This window comes from Cydia splendana, chromosome 1 (assembly GCF_910591565.1).
Source record: "Cydia splendana chromosome 1, ilCydSple1.2, whole genome shotgun sequence".
NCBI lineage: Eukaryota > Metazoa > Arthropoda > Insecta > Lepidoptera > Tortricidae > Cydia > Cydia splendana.
The window spans coordinates 32737108-32754303 of record NC_085960.1 but is presented as its reverse complement, the minus strand read 5'-3'; the positions used below and the strand labels follow the sequence as shown (position 1 = coordinate 32754303).

Genomic DNA, 17196 nt, shown 5'->3' with positions numbered 1-17196 from the left:
GTAACAGTTCAATAAAACCCAATAAATATTTCTAATAAATTTAATAAAAAAATAAATTGTTTAACAACAGCGATGAAACTTAAGTAATCGTATAAATTAGACTATTGTTAGTATCACATGTTAGAGTTGCAGGTGTAGAAGGGTCGCGAGCGCCGCTAGCGCCCAAACTGCGGTCGTGCGTTCGGCGCCGTCGGCTGCAAACAAACAATCACAATAACCTGCAGTAACATGTTGCTCAACGATGCACGTAAAAATATCTGATGTATGCTTAACCCTTTAATGCACATAAAATAAGGTAGTGAGTTGAAAGGTCCTTGAACGTCGAAAAAAACGATGACGTAGGTACTATTATACTAATGAATTTGGCGAGAAAATGCAAACAGTCTAAAGTTACATGTCGTTTTCGACCAAAGTAGGTACATCGCGTAATAAAGGGTTAAGTATCTTATTAGACATGATAAACTAGAGAGTCATATATTGTACAAAAACTGCGAAAAATAACATGCTCAAACCGGTCTGTATAAGCTGACATTTTTTTTACAAAATATAATTTGGGGAGTAAGGGTCGTATTATTTATGTGTACATAATTAATTGTATATGTTGTGTATTTGTAAATAATTTATAACGAGTGGCTGCGTCCTCAGTATATTTTTAGGAGGTTAGGATATTAATAAATAATAATACATTTTCTTATTAAAGAGTATTCCAGACATCGGATTATATGGGGCAGAATTTATTGACAGCTAGGGAGTTCCTATATCGATAAACTCAATTATCAATGCTTCTCTCATGTACTAGTGATCGCTCCAAGTTTTGTTTCTAAAAAATACATTTTTATTCATTAGCATGAAACCAAATAATAACTAAATTCCCTTTTTCGTTATTTTAAAAGGATTTTTGAAACTTCACTCACCGTATTTTTTTTTACCTAGCGGTCATATAAAATAGGCTTTATGTAAACTTTATCATCGACCCCGAAATAATACTTACAATAATACTCACTATATTACTCACTGATCACTGTATTAGGGAAAAGTATCGATATTTTAATTTATCGATATAGGAACTCCCTAGCTGTCAATAAATTCTGCCCCATAGAATCCGATGTCTGTATTACACATAGTTTATAATTGGCGCCCAACGTGGGTCCAGAGTGGTGAGCTCAAAAATTTTCACTGTTAGTATATAATATGAGATCTATAATTGTATTGCTGTAATTAAATGTACATAAATAGATAAATACTCATATTAACTTAAAAATGACACAATTAATTTGAATTATAATAGATTACAGTCAAGTCATGAACCCACTTTTATTTGTATATTATAAACCTACATAATTTAAGTATGGTTAATAATACAATAATCATACATATACAGCGGTGCGGGCCTTTCTGTTGCGTGTCTATTTGTAACCTCCGAGCGTTAAAACATGCAAGCAATCTAGGAATACTGACACTCAGTTAGTGAACACTAAACTAAAAAGACAAGGGATAAATTTCAATTATGCGACCTATCTAAAACATAATAGGTGTATAATATTGGTTTCAAAATGTGTCATTTTGGTAAATGTACACAATACACATTATATCCTTACTCAATGGTATCGACAATATTTACAATATATGTACTTATGTGTGAATATCATACAATATGCTCTACTACCTTTACAAGGGGTATATGATAAATGTGTTCTTATAGAAGTTATTTGATTCAGAACACATACATTGATAAATTGCACAAGAGAATTCTGGCCGATTAGCAAAATCGAAAAACCCAGTATAAACAGAGTGAACTGTCATTGGTAACTAAGGGTGTAAACAGGACGCTCTAGATGCGGCGACCAGCGTGGCGTCCGAGGCGGCGTCTATATTAAACAAATGCAAATATATGCGAGGCCTCAGTGTACTCTCAAATCCCTTGGACGCTCGCCGCAACGCGCCGCTGGTCGCTCGCCCCCGAGGCACACTTACGGGTAGGTTCGGTCCCGAGCGCCGCGGGGACCTCTGTAGAGTCTGTGGTGTCCTCCGGCGCAGCGGTGCTGGTCGCGACCCACCCATCTGGCCACGACAATACGTTAGTGCCACACGGATTAGACGCATGCCACGGTCGGCCGGGGAGCTAGCTATTTTAGTTTATTTCTTGCAAATTCTAGGAGCTGGCTTGTCTGTCTTGGAAGTTTAGTTGGTATAGGTACACAAAGTACCTATTTACTTTCACTGGTAAACCAAACTGGTGCTGGCGCTACTTTAGCCATCAACTAACCACAACAGACAACTTTTCATAACCAATCTAAAACACCCCCACTTTCAGAAGTCAAACTGACATGTTGTATGTCCACAAAGTAGTATTTACCTACTATTAGGTACCTTTACCTATAATAACTGAAATCGGTATTAAATGACGTAATTATTTTGCAGCTAGCTCTCTGTCTATAAATATTTGTCAGTCCCCTTGGATATCACGGGCCTATAATCCCGGCTTTTTGATAGGCTTGCGTGGGGACACAGATCCAACACGTAGAGGCCCCTTGGAGAGTTTTTATGTCATGTAGAACGCCTGCTGGAACCCGTTCACAGGTGCTACAATAGACACCCATGAACCGGTCTCAGCAGGCATTGGGACTATTGTAGAAAAAGAGAACAGTATACCGGTCTATGGATTGAAGTTTGGGTGGACTATGAGTCCCCTTATTGTTACGTTACTTTGACGCACTACTAAAATAACTAGCTATAAAGGCCACATTGCTAACACGTACCTAACATATAGTTTATACAATTATATCGTACACTACAGGCATAAAACAAAAAAAAAATTAACACAAAATTTGGCAGGCTGGATTTTATTAAGCTTTATTTCTTCTGTAAATGTACCATATAATTAGTAACGGCAAAACGTATTACTCCTGTCGGCAGACTATTAAGATTATCATGTAATTTACATTAATAACAACCAAACCCTGTAATACATTACATAATAACCGAAGCATTTATTTACTTGTAATTTGATAAATTCAAATTATACTTACCACTTTAAAACCTTCTATAAAACAGGCGCAACACAAATCATGGGTGCATTCAAAGTATTAAATACATTCCTACTCAGCCAAGCAGGCCATCACAAGATGCTGTTACTGCATGCTCTAGCTTCATCCAATAGTGCAGGGGTCTCCAAGCTTTTTGACCCGAAAGCTAAACTTTTGAAAAAATCGTGCGGCCAAAACTTGTTTTTTAGGGTTCCGTACCCAAGGGTAAAAACGGGGCCCTATTACTAAGACTCCACTAGCCGTCCGTCTGTCTGTCTGTCACCAGGCTGTATCTCATGAACCGTAATAGCTAGACAGTTGAAATTTTCACAGATGATGTATTTCTGTTGCCGCTATAACAACAAAAACTAAAAAGTACGGAACCCTCGGTGGGCGATTCCGACTTGCACTTGTCCGGTTTTTTATGGCTGATGTCGCTATTGTGGACCTTAACGTGCTTTAGAATAGAGCAAGGACGCTAAGCCCGAAGAAAATCGTACATTGACCCGCTTATTTCTATCTCTATTGAACGCGCGTATTTATACCACTTGCACAGTGTCATTGACCGCCGGCATTACGGGCGCGACAGCAATAACTATAATTAAAAAGAATGATTAAACTAGAGGAATTTTGTCAAAGTAAATTATGTAGTCAGTACATTTACTGCCATCTTTCAACACAAATGATTAACACTTTTCTAACGCCATTTGACATTGATCCTTATTTTTTCACTGATATGTGTTAAATTTGTTAAATGTCAAAAAGTATCGCCATCTACTCGACGATAGGCCAATACCCTTGGCCTACTCGCCTCTATTTAAAATTCTCTTTGCTATAATTATGCGCGTGCGAAAGAGATAAGAACACGTGGGTCAATGCACGAAATTCTTCGTGCTCAGCGTCCGTACTTTACACTATTTCTCGGATAGGACGGTGTAAACAAACTTAGGGTAGATGGAGTACAGAAGGGAGAGAAGGGGGGTATTCTGATACATACCTACGTATGTATGTAGTCTAAAACGCGTTTTAGGCTCTCCCGCTTCGTTACCGCCGACAAAATTGGAAGGACTTGCGGGCCGGGCATCGACCTTGGGCCATAGTTTAGAGACCCCAGCAATAATGTAACTACACAAACTACCATGACTACGAGGCGATATGACCCGTCTTAGGAGTTAATACTTTATCTAAATAGATGAACTGTATTTGGACATCTAGTTTAAAACACATAAACCTTGCTGCTGTAGGAACCGATTATCAAACCCGGGTTGCGTGGCGTTTTAACGACACGTATCGCTAGATGGCGTTCTCAGACTAATCCACATGGGCACAGAAAGCAGTGTTCCTCCATAAGTGCGTCACTACGGAATAAACTAGGTTCATGGGTTAAAATGTTGCCACTCGTTTGGGTTGGAATCTTACTTTCGTATTACAAATAACTGACATGGATACACGGCCAGCATGCAAATGTATATTTGTCCTAGTTGCTAAAGTGCAACTGTACAGAAAATACGTTACACTCAAAGTGTCCTATTCAAAAAATTGTCGCCGAATTAACATATTTTTACACTTGACTGAACCTAGTATTTTAAATTTCCATGAATTCCCGTTCAGCGCATTTTGAGTCCTAATCATACAGCAGTAAGGTTTAATTTCACAAACAACCCTTAGGCCCACTTGCACCATCCCACTAACCCGGGGTTAAGCGGTTAAACCGTTAAGCTAGTGTCAAATTGTACTAGTAACTATGGCAACTCCAGGTTTAACCGGTTAACCCTGAGTTAGAGGAATGGTGCAAGTGGGCCTTAGTGTAGTAAATAAAGGTAGTGGACCCCGCAGTAATTCCTCAGCCAGAAAAAAGTTTACAGTATGATAAAGTATCAATAAATAAAAAGAATTGTATAAATTTCCAAAGAATAATAATAATAGAATTAAAGTAAATACCTAAAGTCTTAAATCGTTAATATCTTTTTACGGAAAAATGCTCCGTTCAAACTTTCTTCACCAGACATATTCATGTAACGTATTGCAACAATATATGAAATATCAAAAAATTATCCCAGCAGAAATACCAGTATTAATAAAATAAAAATTTTTGGCGTGTCTTGGACCGGAAAATTGCTCAGTCAAATTTTTTCACTGGAATGCCATTTTATTGCCGTTTTATACCTACAAAATGAAAATCTAAAAATGTTCCACTCTCAGTTTTTAATAGTTCTATAATACATACATTTCGATACGCATTTTTTTTTGGATTTTATTACCCACTGCGCCAAATTATATTCTAAGATCATATAAGAAGAAAAAAATGACAGAGCAATTTTCCGATGAAAATGAGCGTCAAAAAAAGGAAGTATCATAAAAAAATATTCTCATGATTGACAAAACTTTTAGATTTTTTTCTAGTATCACATACTCATACAAATAACTTATTTTGTAAAATAATTTTGGACTGAAAAATTACTCGGTTCAATATATAATCAGATTTGTGTTTTTACCTAACTTAGGAGTGTTTTTTTTTTGGATATTTATAATGTTAGTCTCGGCTCATACTATACAATAACCAAGCTAAATTTCATCGACTGAGAAATTAATGCATGGGTCTCCATACAACAACTTGCTTCATTTACTACACTACCTGGCATCTGCCCGGCATCGAACATACCTGAGTGATAAGTGTCAGCCACCGCCATAACATCCGACGTGATGACTTCATCTTCAAAGGAGAGTTTGCAGGAGATCTCCACGCCTTCGATGTCTTGCCGGTTGAGTGTTGCGTTGGTGGACACGTTGTATAGCCCGTCGATCGGGCCTTCTAGGACTGTGGTGTTGAATGTGGTGCTGAATGTTTGAAATAATTGATTAGATAACCGGATATAAGCAGTAAAATTGTTTAATTAAAAAATTATCTTAAACTCAGGTTGTGAATAATCAAATATTTTATGTAGATCAATTTTAAGTGGGTTTAGCGCAAAATACATTATTTTAAAATCATCCGGACTTTGGTTAACACATTCACTGGCAAAAACATGCTAGGTGTGTTCATCTTGTATTTAAACGAAGAATACTAGGATGACAATCGTTTAATTCATCATAAACTCGTATTAAAGCTATCTAAGACGCCCATTTTTTTCCTAAAGCCCCCGCGTTTTGTGGTACTTAATACCTGTCATAGCTGATGGTGATATTAGGCTGCGGCGCTACCCCGACGGCTTCGCAAACCACTAGGACTTTTTCCTCGCCTTCAAATGACAGCTTCGGCCCGTCCCCTATGCCTGCAACAGAAGTAAAGTTAGCGAATAGTGACAGGATAAATAATAGAATTTCATACAAAATGACCGCGAACAATCCCAGTCCGAATGGAATTAGGGACCTCACCCGACGGCGGTAGATTAACTTTAGATTCAGAAAATCTCAGTTCGATTAGCAACAGCAACGCGATGACTGAAAGTTCAAAATGGCAGTACTGGCAGATTATGCCATGTATGAGTGCCTGCTTTAAGTGCTTGTGAAAATCGGTCAAACAACTTCTTATTCTTGTTGCTCTGGTTACGCCAAAATATTTTCAACTGACTGGTCCAAGGAATTTACACACACATTAATGCGTATTATGTACATACGTACCGTGAGCACATATAGAGACAAAAACGATTTCCATTATGGCGTATCCGCCCTGTGGTAATACTCACTGAATACCACCATGTCCGAGGCGTTTCTCCTTTCTTGGAAGTCTTGCTCCTCCTCCACTTTGCACTCGAAAGTGCCGGAATGCTCGGGCTGCAGGTCCCATAGCGCCAGATTGTGTTTGTCTTCTTCTATTAATGCTGTTAACATACAATAACATTTATTAAGTGGAGTGGAGTCCAAAGGAAAAATTCAACTATAAGGACCCAAGAACATCAGATTACAATGAACTGCATCTGGAACCAATTAGAACAATTATCTGTGGAAACTATGACATATCTTCTACTCCGCTTGCTATAATTTTATATAAATTTGTAAAACATGATGCTTAATTGCAGCATTATAAAAAATGTAAACGAGCAAATTTTAAGGGATTTTTATCCGTTCCTTCCGTGAGCTCCGGTGCCATGACTTCATAAACAAGAAACTGATCTAATTGTTTAAATTCTAAACCTGGAACTCCAGCACGCGAAATCTGACTGCTACGCTGTCTGCTTCAAGTTTTAAGCATGCATGTCCAGAGACGAAAAAAATTGAAGCAGAAACAACTGCAAATATATTTTTTCTCAGACCTTTTTTTCCACTTACTGATGTTAAGAAGCGGCTCAGTCCTCGGTATGATGATTTGCTGCTCGTCCCCTAACACGCGCTGGTATATCAGCGTCGGCTCTTCTACGCCGTCCGGTCTCCAGAACCACTTCACTATGGCCACCTTCTCTGTGCCATCGTGCTCGCATAGCAACTCGGCATCGCTGCCTTTCTCCACTGCTTCTGGTACGGAGAACTTTGATATGTCTAACTGCTGACTCACTGGAAAAGTTGAAGACACTAATTAGACGCTTTCAAATAAAAGAAGAAATGTTTTAAGGACTTTACCAAAGTTTCAAGCTGTTTGTTTAGATACTAACATTTTATTTTTATGAACTAACTATATAGCTAGTTTTATGACGAACCAAGTCTGCTCTCGGTGGTTCTTTCGATTAAAAAATGAGATAATGTTTTAATTTAATTCATTTATTAAAGAGACAACAGTGGCTCATAATGGTTTTAAGTTCGAAAGACGCACGATAACTAAAAAAAAATCTCCTTTTATCGGGTCCTAGAAATAACCAACATATATATTAAATTTGCGGCTTTTAAATGAACCGTTTCGAGTGAAATTCCCATTTCCCCGAAATCTATATTTCTTTTAATGTTTCTCATTAGGACAACCATTGATATTTTTAGATGCTTTGGTGCACATTTAGATCCGCGCGGACATCCGTCGACTAGAGATGCGCATAATCGTTCACTGAGTTGAAAAGAGTGATTCATATCTTTCGCTCGCGGTGATATATATCACTCATTTAGCTCATTTCGCTCAGTAGATCTGTAGATTAAATAGTGAGTAGAGAGAGATGTCAATCAATCAGATTGATTGAATTGTTTGGTTTGATTTGTATTACCTACGCACTTGATCGTTAAAAAATATGCATTATTAGTGTTATATAAGCTATACTATACATACATTTACTACAATATACATATTAAGCAGATTTTCCTTCATACTTGGACAGGCTTAGGACTGTCAATCTAGATTTTTTAGGTTAATAATAAAACGAGGGAAAAACAAAGTTTCTCCTAAACGTACCTCATATTAAACATAAACCCCTCTAATCTAGATTGGCAATTATGATGAAAATCTGATACTATATAGTGTACATTTCATAAAAATATTAGACTATCATTACATTAATTACACTACCTAAGCCCGTCAATTAAATCTTAAACTAAAATTGGTCAACAAACGACAGCCGTAGTCTGCTCTCTCGACATCCAACAGTACTCTGTACATAAAAGTGCGTAAATGGGATGGTTATATAATACGCACAGCCATAAGTGCGACGAAGAAAGCAAATCACACGGTACGGATCCCGCCATGTTTTCCCGGCACCCTCCGAATTCATCCGAAACGCTCCGAAACCGTCACTCCGCATCGTCTCACTCGTTTGGCTGGGCCCGCTCATTCGATCATGAGTGGGAAAGAGCGAGCAAGTAACACCGATATAAAAGAGTTACTGAGCGAAATGAGCTAGTCAAATCTGTACTGAGTTGAAGAGTGAGCTAGTTCAATCAAAAGATACAGTTCATTTGAATCACTCGCTCGCGAACGACACATGTCTACCGTCGACTAATGTGCAAGCTTTGACACTTTTGGCGGTGCGTTTCGTAATAGGCTGGTTGAAATACTTAGAATAGAAGAACGAAAGTGGTTTCATTTGAGTTCCGGATACACTGGACAGCAGATATTCATCGACGGAGCAAAGTTAGGGTCACCTATGCACTTTTTATTTGTAAATTCCACAGTTTTTGGCAGTATCTTGAGTATTTGTTTGCCAATGTTGATGAAATTTGGCAGGAACGTAGTTACGAATGAATGTGAGGATCGGTTTGGAGGTTAAAGAGTTAAAAGGACGCGACGAACTACAATTTGTATTCAACAAATGTAACGAGAACCTTCAAACTGTGGATAGTAATCTGCGTCAGTTTATGTTGCTATATACCATTCATTTAGTGTTAGTAAGTCTTACGTAAACTGCGCTTCCGCGCAACATCTTTTTACAAATGACGCATGTAACCATAATAAAGCATAATAATTTGTCAAATATTTAGTATAGGCATATTTAACTTATGTTTATGGCTAAATATGGCCCAAGTGTGAACACGAGCCAATAACCATAACCGGTAGGTACCTAGAGAACATATGGCGTGGGGTATACTAAAGTTAAATAAGTAGGTTTCATGGTTGAGGGTAATGTTAAGTTAAGTGCGCACTCAGTACGGGTCTACGGTACTTAGCTAAGATACTATAGCCTCTTAAGAGCGCTATTACATTTCGGCGTTGAGCGAGTTTAGGTATTTTACGCGCTGCGGCAGGCCGTGCGAGCTCAGTATGCCGATCCCTTCTACCACACTCGCACTACAATGATGGATTAAACATTCTTGATCCTTCGCGAAGCATATTGAAATCAACCATAACAACACTAACTGTACTTAACTTTTAAAGTTCTAAAACTGTTATTTGGTAAGTACGAAAATACTAAATGCAGTGCAAATGTACATAGGGGCTGTTCATAAATTACGTCATCTATTTGCCCCCCACCCCTCAAATCATCCAAAAATCAAGCTTCGGATGAATCTGTTTCCTCCTACGTCATGTTACCATCATCCGATGTCCAGACCCCCCCCCCCCCACTCCTCCCATTTGAAACGACGTAATTTATGAATAGCCCCATACTCGTACTTATGAAGGTATATTACTCGAAAGAAATTATAGGTACCTACTCGCTTATTTACATGTTTCGTCATTGCATTTGGTACCTATAGGTTGTAAAGTTTGTATCAACGAGGGTTTAAAAACGAACTGGTACTGAGGATCTGATGATGATTAAGGTGGTCACGGATACCAATCAACCATGTAGTAACATGATTAGGCTCGTTTGATTCGTCTCAACAAGATCTTTGACACTGAAGATACATAGGGTCTGATGATGGAGCTGGAAGGTGGCCACGGGTACCAGTCTATCATGTAACTAAACAACTTCGTGTTTGGGCTCGTTTGATTCGTCTCAACAAGATCTTTGACACAAGACAGTACTCAGGGTCTGATGATGGAGCTGGAAGGTACCATTACCAATCAACCATGCAACTAAACCACATCGTGTTTAGGATCGTTTGATTCGTCTCAACAAGATCTTTGACACTAGGTGATACTCAGAGTCTGATGATGGAGCTGGAAGGTGGTCACCGGTACCAATCAACCATGCAACTAAACCACTTCGTGTTTAGGCTCGTTTTATTCGTTTCAACAAGATCTTTGACGCAAGATAGTACTCAGGGTCTGATGTTGGAGCCGGAAGGTGGTCACCGGTACCAATCAACCATGCAACTAAACCACTTCGTGTTTAGGCACGTTTTATTCATCTCAACAAGATCTTTGACACAAGGTAGTACTCAGGGTCTGATGATGGAGCGCGAAGGTGGCGACGGGTACCTGTCTATCAGCTCCATCATCAGACCCTGAGTAGTATCTTGTGTCAAACATCTTATTGCGACGAATCAAACGAGCCCAAACACGAAGTGGTTCAGTAACATGGTAGACTGGTACCCGTGGCCACAGTCCAGCTCCATCATCAGACCCTGAGTACTAACTTGTGTCAAAGATCTTGTTGCGACGAATCGAACGAAGCCAAACACGAAGTGGTGTAGTTGCATGGTTGATTGGTACCGGTGACCACCTTCCGGATCCATCATCATACCTTCAGTACTACCTTGTGTCAAAGATCTTGTTGCGACAAATCAAACGAGAGCCCAAACACGAAGTGGTTCAGTTACATGGTAGACTGGTACCCGTGGCCACAGTCCAGCTCCATCATCAGACCCTGAGTACTAACTTGTGTCAAAGATCTTGTTGCGACGAATCGAACGAAGCCAAACACGAAGTGGTTTAGTTGCATGGTTGATTGGTACCGGTCACCACCTTCCGGGTCCATCATCAGACCCTCAGTACTACCTTGTGTCAAAGATCTTGTTGCGACAAATCAAACGAGCCCAAACACGAAGTGGTTCAGTTACATGGTAGACTGGTACCCGTGGCCACCTTCCAGCTCCATCATCAGATCCTGAGTACTACCTTGTGTCCAAGGTCTTGTTGAGACGAATCAAACGAGCCTAAACACGAAGTGGTTTAGTTGCATGGTTGATTGGTACCGGTGACCACCTTCCGGCTCCAACATCAGACCCTGAGTACTATCTTGTGTCAAAGATCTTATAGAAACGAATAAAACGAGCCTAAACACGAAGTGGTTTAGTGGCATGGTTGATTGGTACCGGTGACCACCTGCCGGCTCCATCATCAGACCCTGAGTATTATCTTGTGCCAAAGATCTTGTTGAGACGAATCAAACGAGCCCAAACACGAAGTGGCTTAGTTGCATGGTTGATTGGTACCGGTGACCACCTTCCGGCTCCATCATCAGACCCTGAGTACTATCTTAAGTCAAAGATCTTGTTGAGACGAATAAAACGAGCCCAAACACGAAGTGGTTTAGTTGCATTGTTGATTGGTACTGGTGACCACCTTCCGGGTCCATCATCAGACCCTGAGTACTATCTTAAGTCAAAGATCTTGTTGAGCCGAATCAAACGAGCCCAAACACGAAGTGGTTTAGTTGCATGGTTGATTGGTACCGGTGACCACCTTCCGGCTCCATCATCAGACCCTGAGTACTATCTTGTGTCAAAGATCTTGTTGAGATGAATAAAACGAGCCTAAACACGAAGTGGTTTAGTTGCATGGTTGATTGGTACCGGTGACCACCTTCCGGCTCCATCATCAGACCCTGAGTACTATCTTGAGTCAAATAAATACATATAGAATGTCAGGTCGTTTCAAATATTTTTAATCCTGTCCGGTAGTTTATTAAACTGTACCATTATAAATTATAATACTATAAAAACAGTGCTAGGATCAAAGTCTCTCGTTGCGGTTTACACGCACACAGTATAGCGTTTTACACGGCGCCCGCCGCACACAATGATAAAAAACCTCGTCGTCGCCGTTGAAAATGTGCGGAGCCGACCGACACACGTCCTGCCTCTACAAGCTCTGCCGCGGCACTGAGCTGGTGCAGCGCGCGTCATCGGTAATATAGAGTCGTTTTCAAAAAATTGCCAAAAAATTATAGTAGAATTTCATAAACACTAATGTATACCAACAGTATAAGCAAACGTTGCAGATTGCTTGAGTATGAAAATGACTTCGATATTAAGTAGATTTTCGTAGGAATTGACACTTGTTTCGGAGAGAAAATCGAGTTCGTTTTACTTTGATTTTCTCTTTCTCAAAGGTATGTAGGAAAAATATAGTTTGATATGCCTAAAGTACAGGGTATTAGTAATACAAAATAGCCAGGTTTAGCAGAGTAAAATTCTCAACATTTCCAAATAAGAGCTCGCCATTCAGTGCTGCACGGGGTTTTTCGGAAACGACCATCAGAAAAAAAATCATTACTAATTTAATAAGTCCTTTTTCTAATATTTACAACGATATTTATAAAGATAAGAAGACGCTTTTACTGGAACAAGTACTCATTGTTTCTAATAATGAGCGCAAAGTCCTGAATTTCGTCGACTAGTATCATCAATTTTGCATTATTTCGACTTTTCTTGTAAGAGCGCTCTTAACACATTCACTGCGAAGACCCCGTTAGGTGAGTTCATTTTCTATTGAAAACGGGGGGAGTGGGAGGTATGATACCTTAAAATCGATTTCAAAAAAAACTTTCGACGTCAAAAAAGACAGTAATAGGGAATGCTCTATAAAAATTTCAGGTGTGTGGTATTGGTATGTGAACGCATAATCAATTTATGTTTTCAAGAAAACTAATAGATATTTCTAAGCAAATTAATAAAGCATCATAGGTCCCGGGTAAACTACCTAATGATTGGCTCTCTCAATTATTGTTATTTGACCCTATTTTTGTAAGAAAGTCACCATCTGCTACTTTACAATAACATTGAAGGGACCAATCACTGGAGGGTCGCCATTAATATAAATAGTTTACTCAATCATATTTGAGTACCTAATGTAAACTGACATTGGTTATCGCGTACCTACACTAAGTGTGTTGGTAAACAGTAAAACACCGGGAGTAGATATGTAACTACACGACGGTCATCCATCGACAACGTTTATATTCGTACGCGGTCCTTTTCACGGCACCGGCAATGAACTTGACTTCAATTGAATGACATTCAATTATTATATTAGGCGTCCTGTAGATTTAGAGTTTAATTTGATAACATTTGGAACTTTATTGGTAGTAAAACTTCAAAAGCTCGCCAATATTTCATTAAATTAGGTCATATAGCGATGAATAAGATTATCTCGGCCAACCTTGAAGCGGTCCGGGAATGTTAAAAATACCTTAGCGGTGGCGCGCCGTGGGCCGCGAATGTTATACAATTCTATAAAACGCGTGGATATCCTTTTACTGATTTATAATATGAAATGCTGTGTATGATGCTCTGGGTGATTTTTGAAAAATGGAACTAAGTAACCTGATAGACGCTCTAGCTAGATGTTTATTCGGCGTATTGGAGTCAAAAGCACGACTGACGAATGATGACCCGAGAGCAAATCTAACTTCTAGGTAGATCCGTACCACCACGATCTATAAAACTATTAGTAACAAGATGCATAATTTTTATACATTTCAAAGAGAATTTTCCGAGTTTTCCGTGGCTAAAGTTTATCTCAAGCACCTTTAGGTATATGGGTAGGTTGTACTTGTAAAAGTTGCTAATTGGGAGTTCAGGCTTGCGTCCACGTTACAAGTACATATACAAATAATACGTTCACGAGTTAAATCACGAGTTTTGAAACGTGAAATCCGTAACTATCTTATAAAAACATGCATTGTATAAAAACATAGACTGAAACATCGACGTTATCTAAAAGGTGAAACTGACCTACGACACCGACTATATTAAGCAGATTATTTTAATTTCGCGTTAACTTCTCAAAGATTAGAATAGAGATGACATCTCGCATTCAGCACCGCAGCCGACGGCGCCCGTTTTTCTCAATCGCGGTCACCACTGAATTTAACTCACTAACAAATATAACTCAAAACTCAGAAACAAATATAGATCGAAAGTGAAATGATATAACTTCCAACGGAGTTAGAGATGTATGGGTAAATTATGCAAAACATGCATTTTGAGCATTTATGAAACTACAATTATAACTATTTATTGTACCTAAATATCAAAATTACTAAAGAAATATGCACTATTTCAAAGTCAAATGCCAATAAAATTATGCATACATACCGAGACAATTGTTTACATGCAAAAAAACCTACGCAAATTTGCCGCTGCTACGCAAGCTGGAAAACACCGCAAACATTTTATTCGCATTTTTTCCAAAACTTCACAACACTTCACGAATTGAGGTAAAAATCTCACCTGCCACAACGCAAAGGACTAACGACAATGTCCGTAACATCGCGATTTAGAAACTTTAAAACTGTATGAGGAACTTATTGGTAAGGCGCACTTCGCGCGTTCAGCGGTCCGACTGACTGGCCGCCCGCCCTTCGCGCGGCCTTCGTGCGCTAAACCGAACGCGCACGAGTTTTACGACAACTCACGTTGGACGATCAGTTTCCGGATATTAGTTATGACTATGACGGATTTACAATCGATGTTTGTGAGAGGTCAGCTGTAAAGATTATGAATTACGACCTTGTTCTTCAAGCTTTATATATACCTACACGTTATACAATACTGCTAGTGTCTATAATTTAGGTACTCTAAGTAAGCCTTAACTATACGTTGGAAAAGAGTGCACGCTTTAATTGCGCAATCGTGAAAACCCTCATGGTTCTTTAATACATAGTCTTCGGATTATTTCTGAACGGATTAAAACTCTATCGATTTCATAATGTACAGATTCCATGAAAACGTAACCAATTGGTCATTCGGCAGGCAGGGCAATACCCGCTATCTTTTTAAAAGGGAGTTATTTATTTATTTAAACTTTACTGCACAGTAAAAATTGTACAAAAGTCGAACTTCATGCTCATGTGTGTCATGTGTGTTGTGGGGTCTAAACGCGTGTCCAAAAGGCTACAGAAAGTTCTTCAACTTATTTAGTCTAACCCAGAGGTCGGCAAACTTTTGACAAAAAGTGCCAACAGCAGTAGAAAATGTTGATTTCAGGGGTCTTAAGAACTGTCAAGTATTCATGTTTTAGGTCACTTGAAGGGCCGCAACGGTACCTCCAAAGAGCCGCATGCGGCTCGCGAGCCAGGGTTTGCCGTCCCCTGGTCTAACCCAAGGCACGATCAAGCCAAACGGCGTCGCGAGAGACTAGTTAAACTAGTCCTAATAGTTTTAAGGACGTACTGGTGTGCATTGCTTTACATAAAAAATAAATTCAAATTGATTGGGGTAAAAATGTCGGCTGGACCTGGTTATTTTTACCCCCGCCGAGATTACAACCGTCAGAATCTGGTAATAAATTATACGTAATACGCGCGCACGAATTAACACCAACACATGTCTGTGCATTCCCAGTGCTTTATAATAACATGCTAGCTAATCCAGTGTATGAGATACCTTGTAGCCCATCACAACTGTAAGCAAAGAGAGGTCACACATATATTGGTCATCTTTGCAGAACGGTAAGTACCTAATAGTAATACGAAGCTACACAATAGGGTATTATACTGTATTTAAAATAAATTATTTTACACCATGCAAGAAATAAAGCACCAGATAATTATTAGAAAAACACAGATAGGAGTTATTTTTAAACACAAGTTCTATTTAATAAATCGGATAGAAGTATAAAAAGTAGGCGAGTTGACCGTGACGTCACGATGTAATGTTTCATATAAATTCCATATTAGCAAATCGTTTTGACGGTTCTAAAAAAGTAACTGATTTGACTAGTAGGAAAATACCCTATTGGCGATCAGCGATTGTTTATTCACACGTACCGCAAAATTATTGAGTAAGATTTATTTCAGAATGTTATCATTATCCTACATAAACAAGTATGTTCAGTAGGTATATCGAAGTACAGTATATCATTAATTTGATATGAATGAAGTTTTAATTCTGTGTATAAATTCTAAATTGTATTCAATTTTTTCATAAATTTTTAAACAAACTAGACATATAATAAATGCTCAGAGCGCAGAGACCTCGTGACGCGATACATAGGTACATATATTTCATTTTCATAATAAATAATTTCATGAATATACCAGAATACCAACTCAAGATAACGTCTAACAAACTTGGAACATACAAACATGAACAGTACACCCCCAGTTGACCTTGAGGGTTTACTTCACTCGTCGATGAGAATCTTTAAATAATATACCTACTCGTAATCAGTGATCGTACATTTTCCAGCATTTTTGGTGCAGCAGAGTGGTGTTAACGGAATTGGTATAGATAATATCAACTGAAATGGTAAATAAGGTAATATTAACGTAATTAACGCTAATTAATCATTAGGGTTGAAATTATTTATACCAATTCCGTTAATACCACTCCGCTGCACCAAATCGATTCGCGTGGTGTTAACGGAATTGGTATAGATAATTTCAACTGAAATTGTAAATTAAGGTTAATATCAACGTAATAAACGCTAATTAATCATTAGGGTTAAAATTATTTATACCAATTCCGTTAACAACACTTCGTGCACCAAAAATGCTGGAAAATGTACGATCCCTGCTCGTAATGTTTTTGTTTTTATGTAAAGATTCAATAAATTAAATTACGGCAAATTTTTATCAGTGTTTTGTGTATACACCGTGTTTTTTTTGATTTCCGTTAATTTCAGGGGTGCATTCCTGAGCTTAAATCAAGTAACGTTGTCAAAGACACCGATATTCTAATTAACTCCATTTCGGAGATAATCAATAAT

General features: G+C 38.6%; 1 protein-coding gene across 3 annotated transcripts; it reads right to left on the bottom strand.

Annotated features, from left to right (window-relative positions):
- Positions 1-26: 26 nt before the first annotated feature.
- Positions 27-14993, bottom strand: LOC134793535 (uncharacterized). Of its 3 annotated transcripts, XM_063765143.1 has the most exons (7): positions 14718-14993; positions 7296-7517; positions 6713-6847; positions 6190-6298; positions 5689-5864; positions 1975-2061; positions 27-194 (listed from the first exon to the last, which is right to left on the bottom strand). In XM_063765143.1, exons 1-7 carry the CDS (start codon positions 14755-14757, stop codon positions 121-123), a joined length of 843 nt encoding a protein of 280 aa, XP_063621213.1. In that variant the 5' UTR covers positions 14758-14993; the 3' UTR covers positions 27-120. The 3 variants fall into 3 exon arrangements, with proteins under 3 accessions (XP_063621213.1, XP_063621222.1, XP_063621230.1); XM_063765152.1 differs by lacking the exon at positions 1975-2061 and having other exon boundaries at positions 14718-14990; XM_063765160.1 differs by lacking the exons at positions 27-194; positions 1975-2061 and adding an exon at positions 4640-4689 and having other exon boundaries at positions 5662-5864; positions 14718-14992.
- Positions 14994-17196: the final 2203 nt, after the last annotated feature.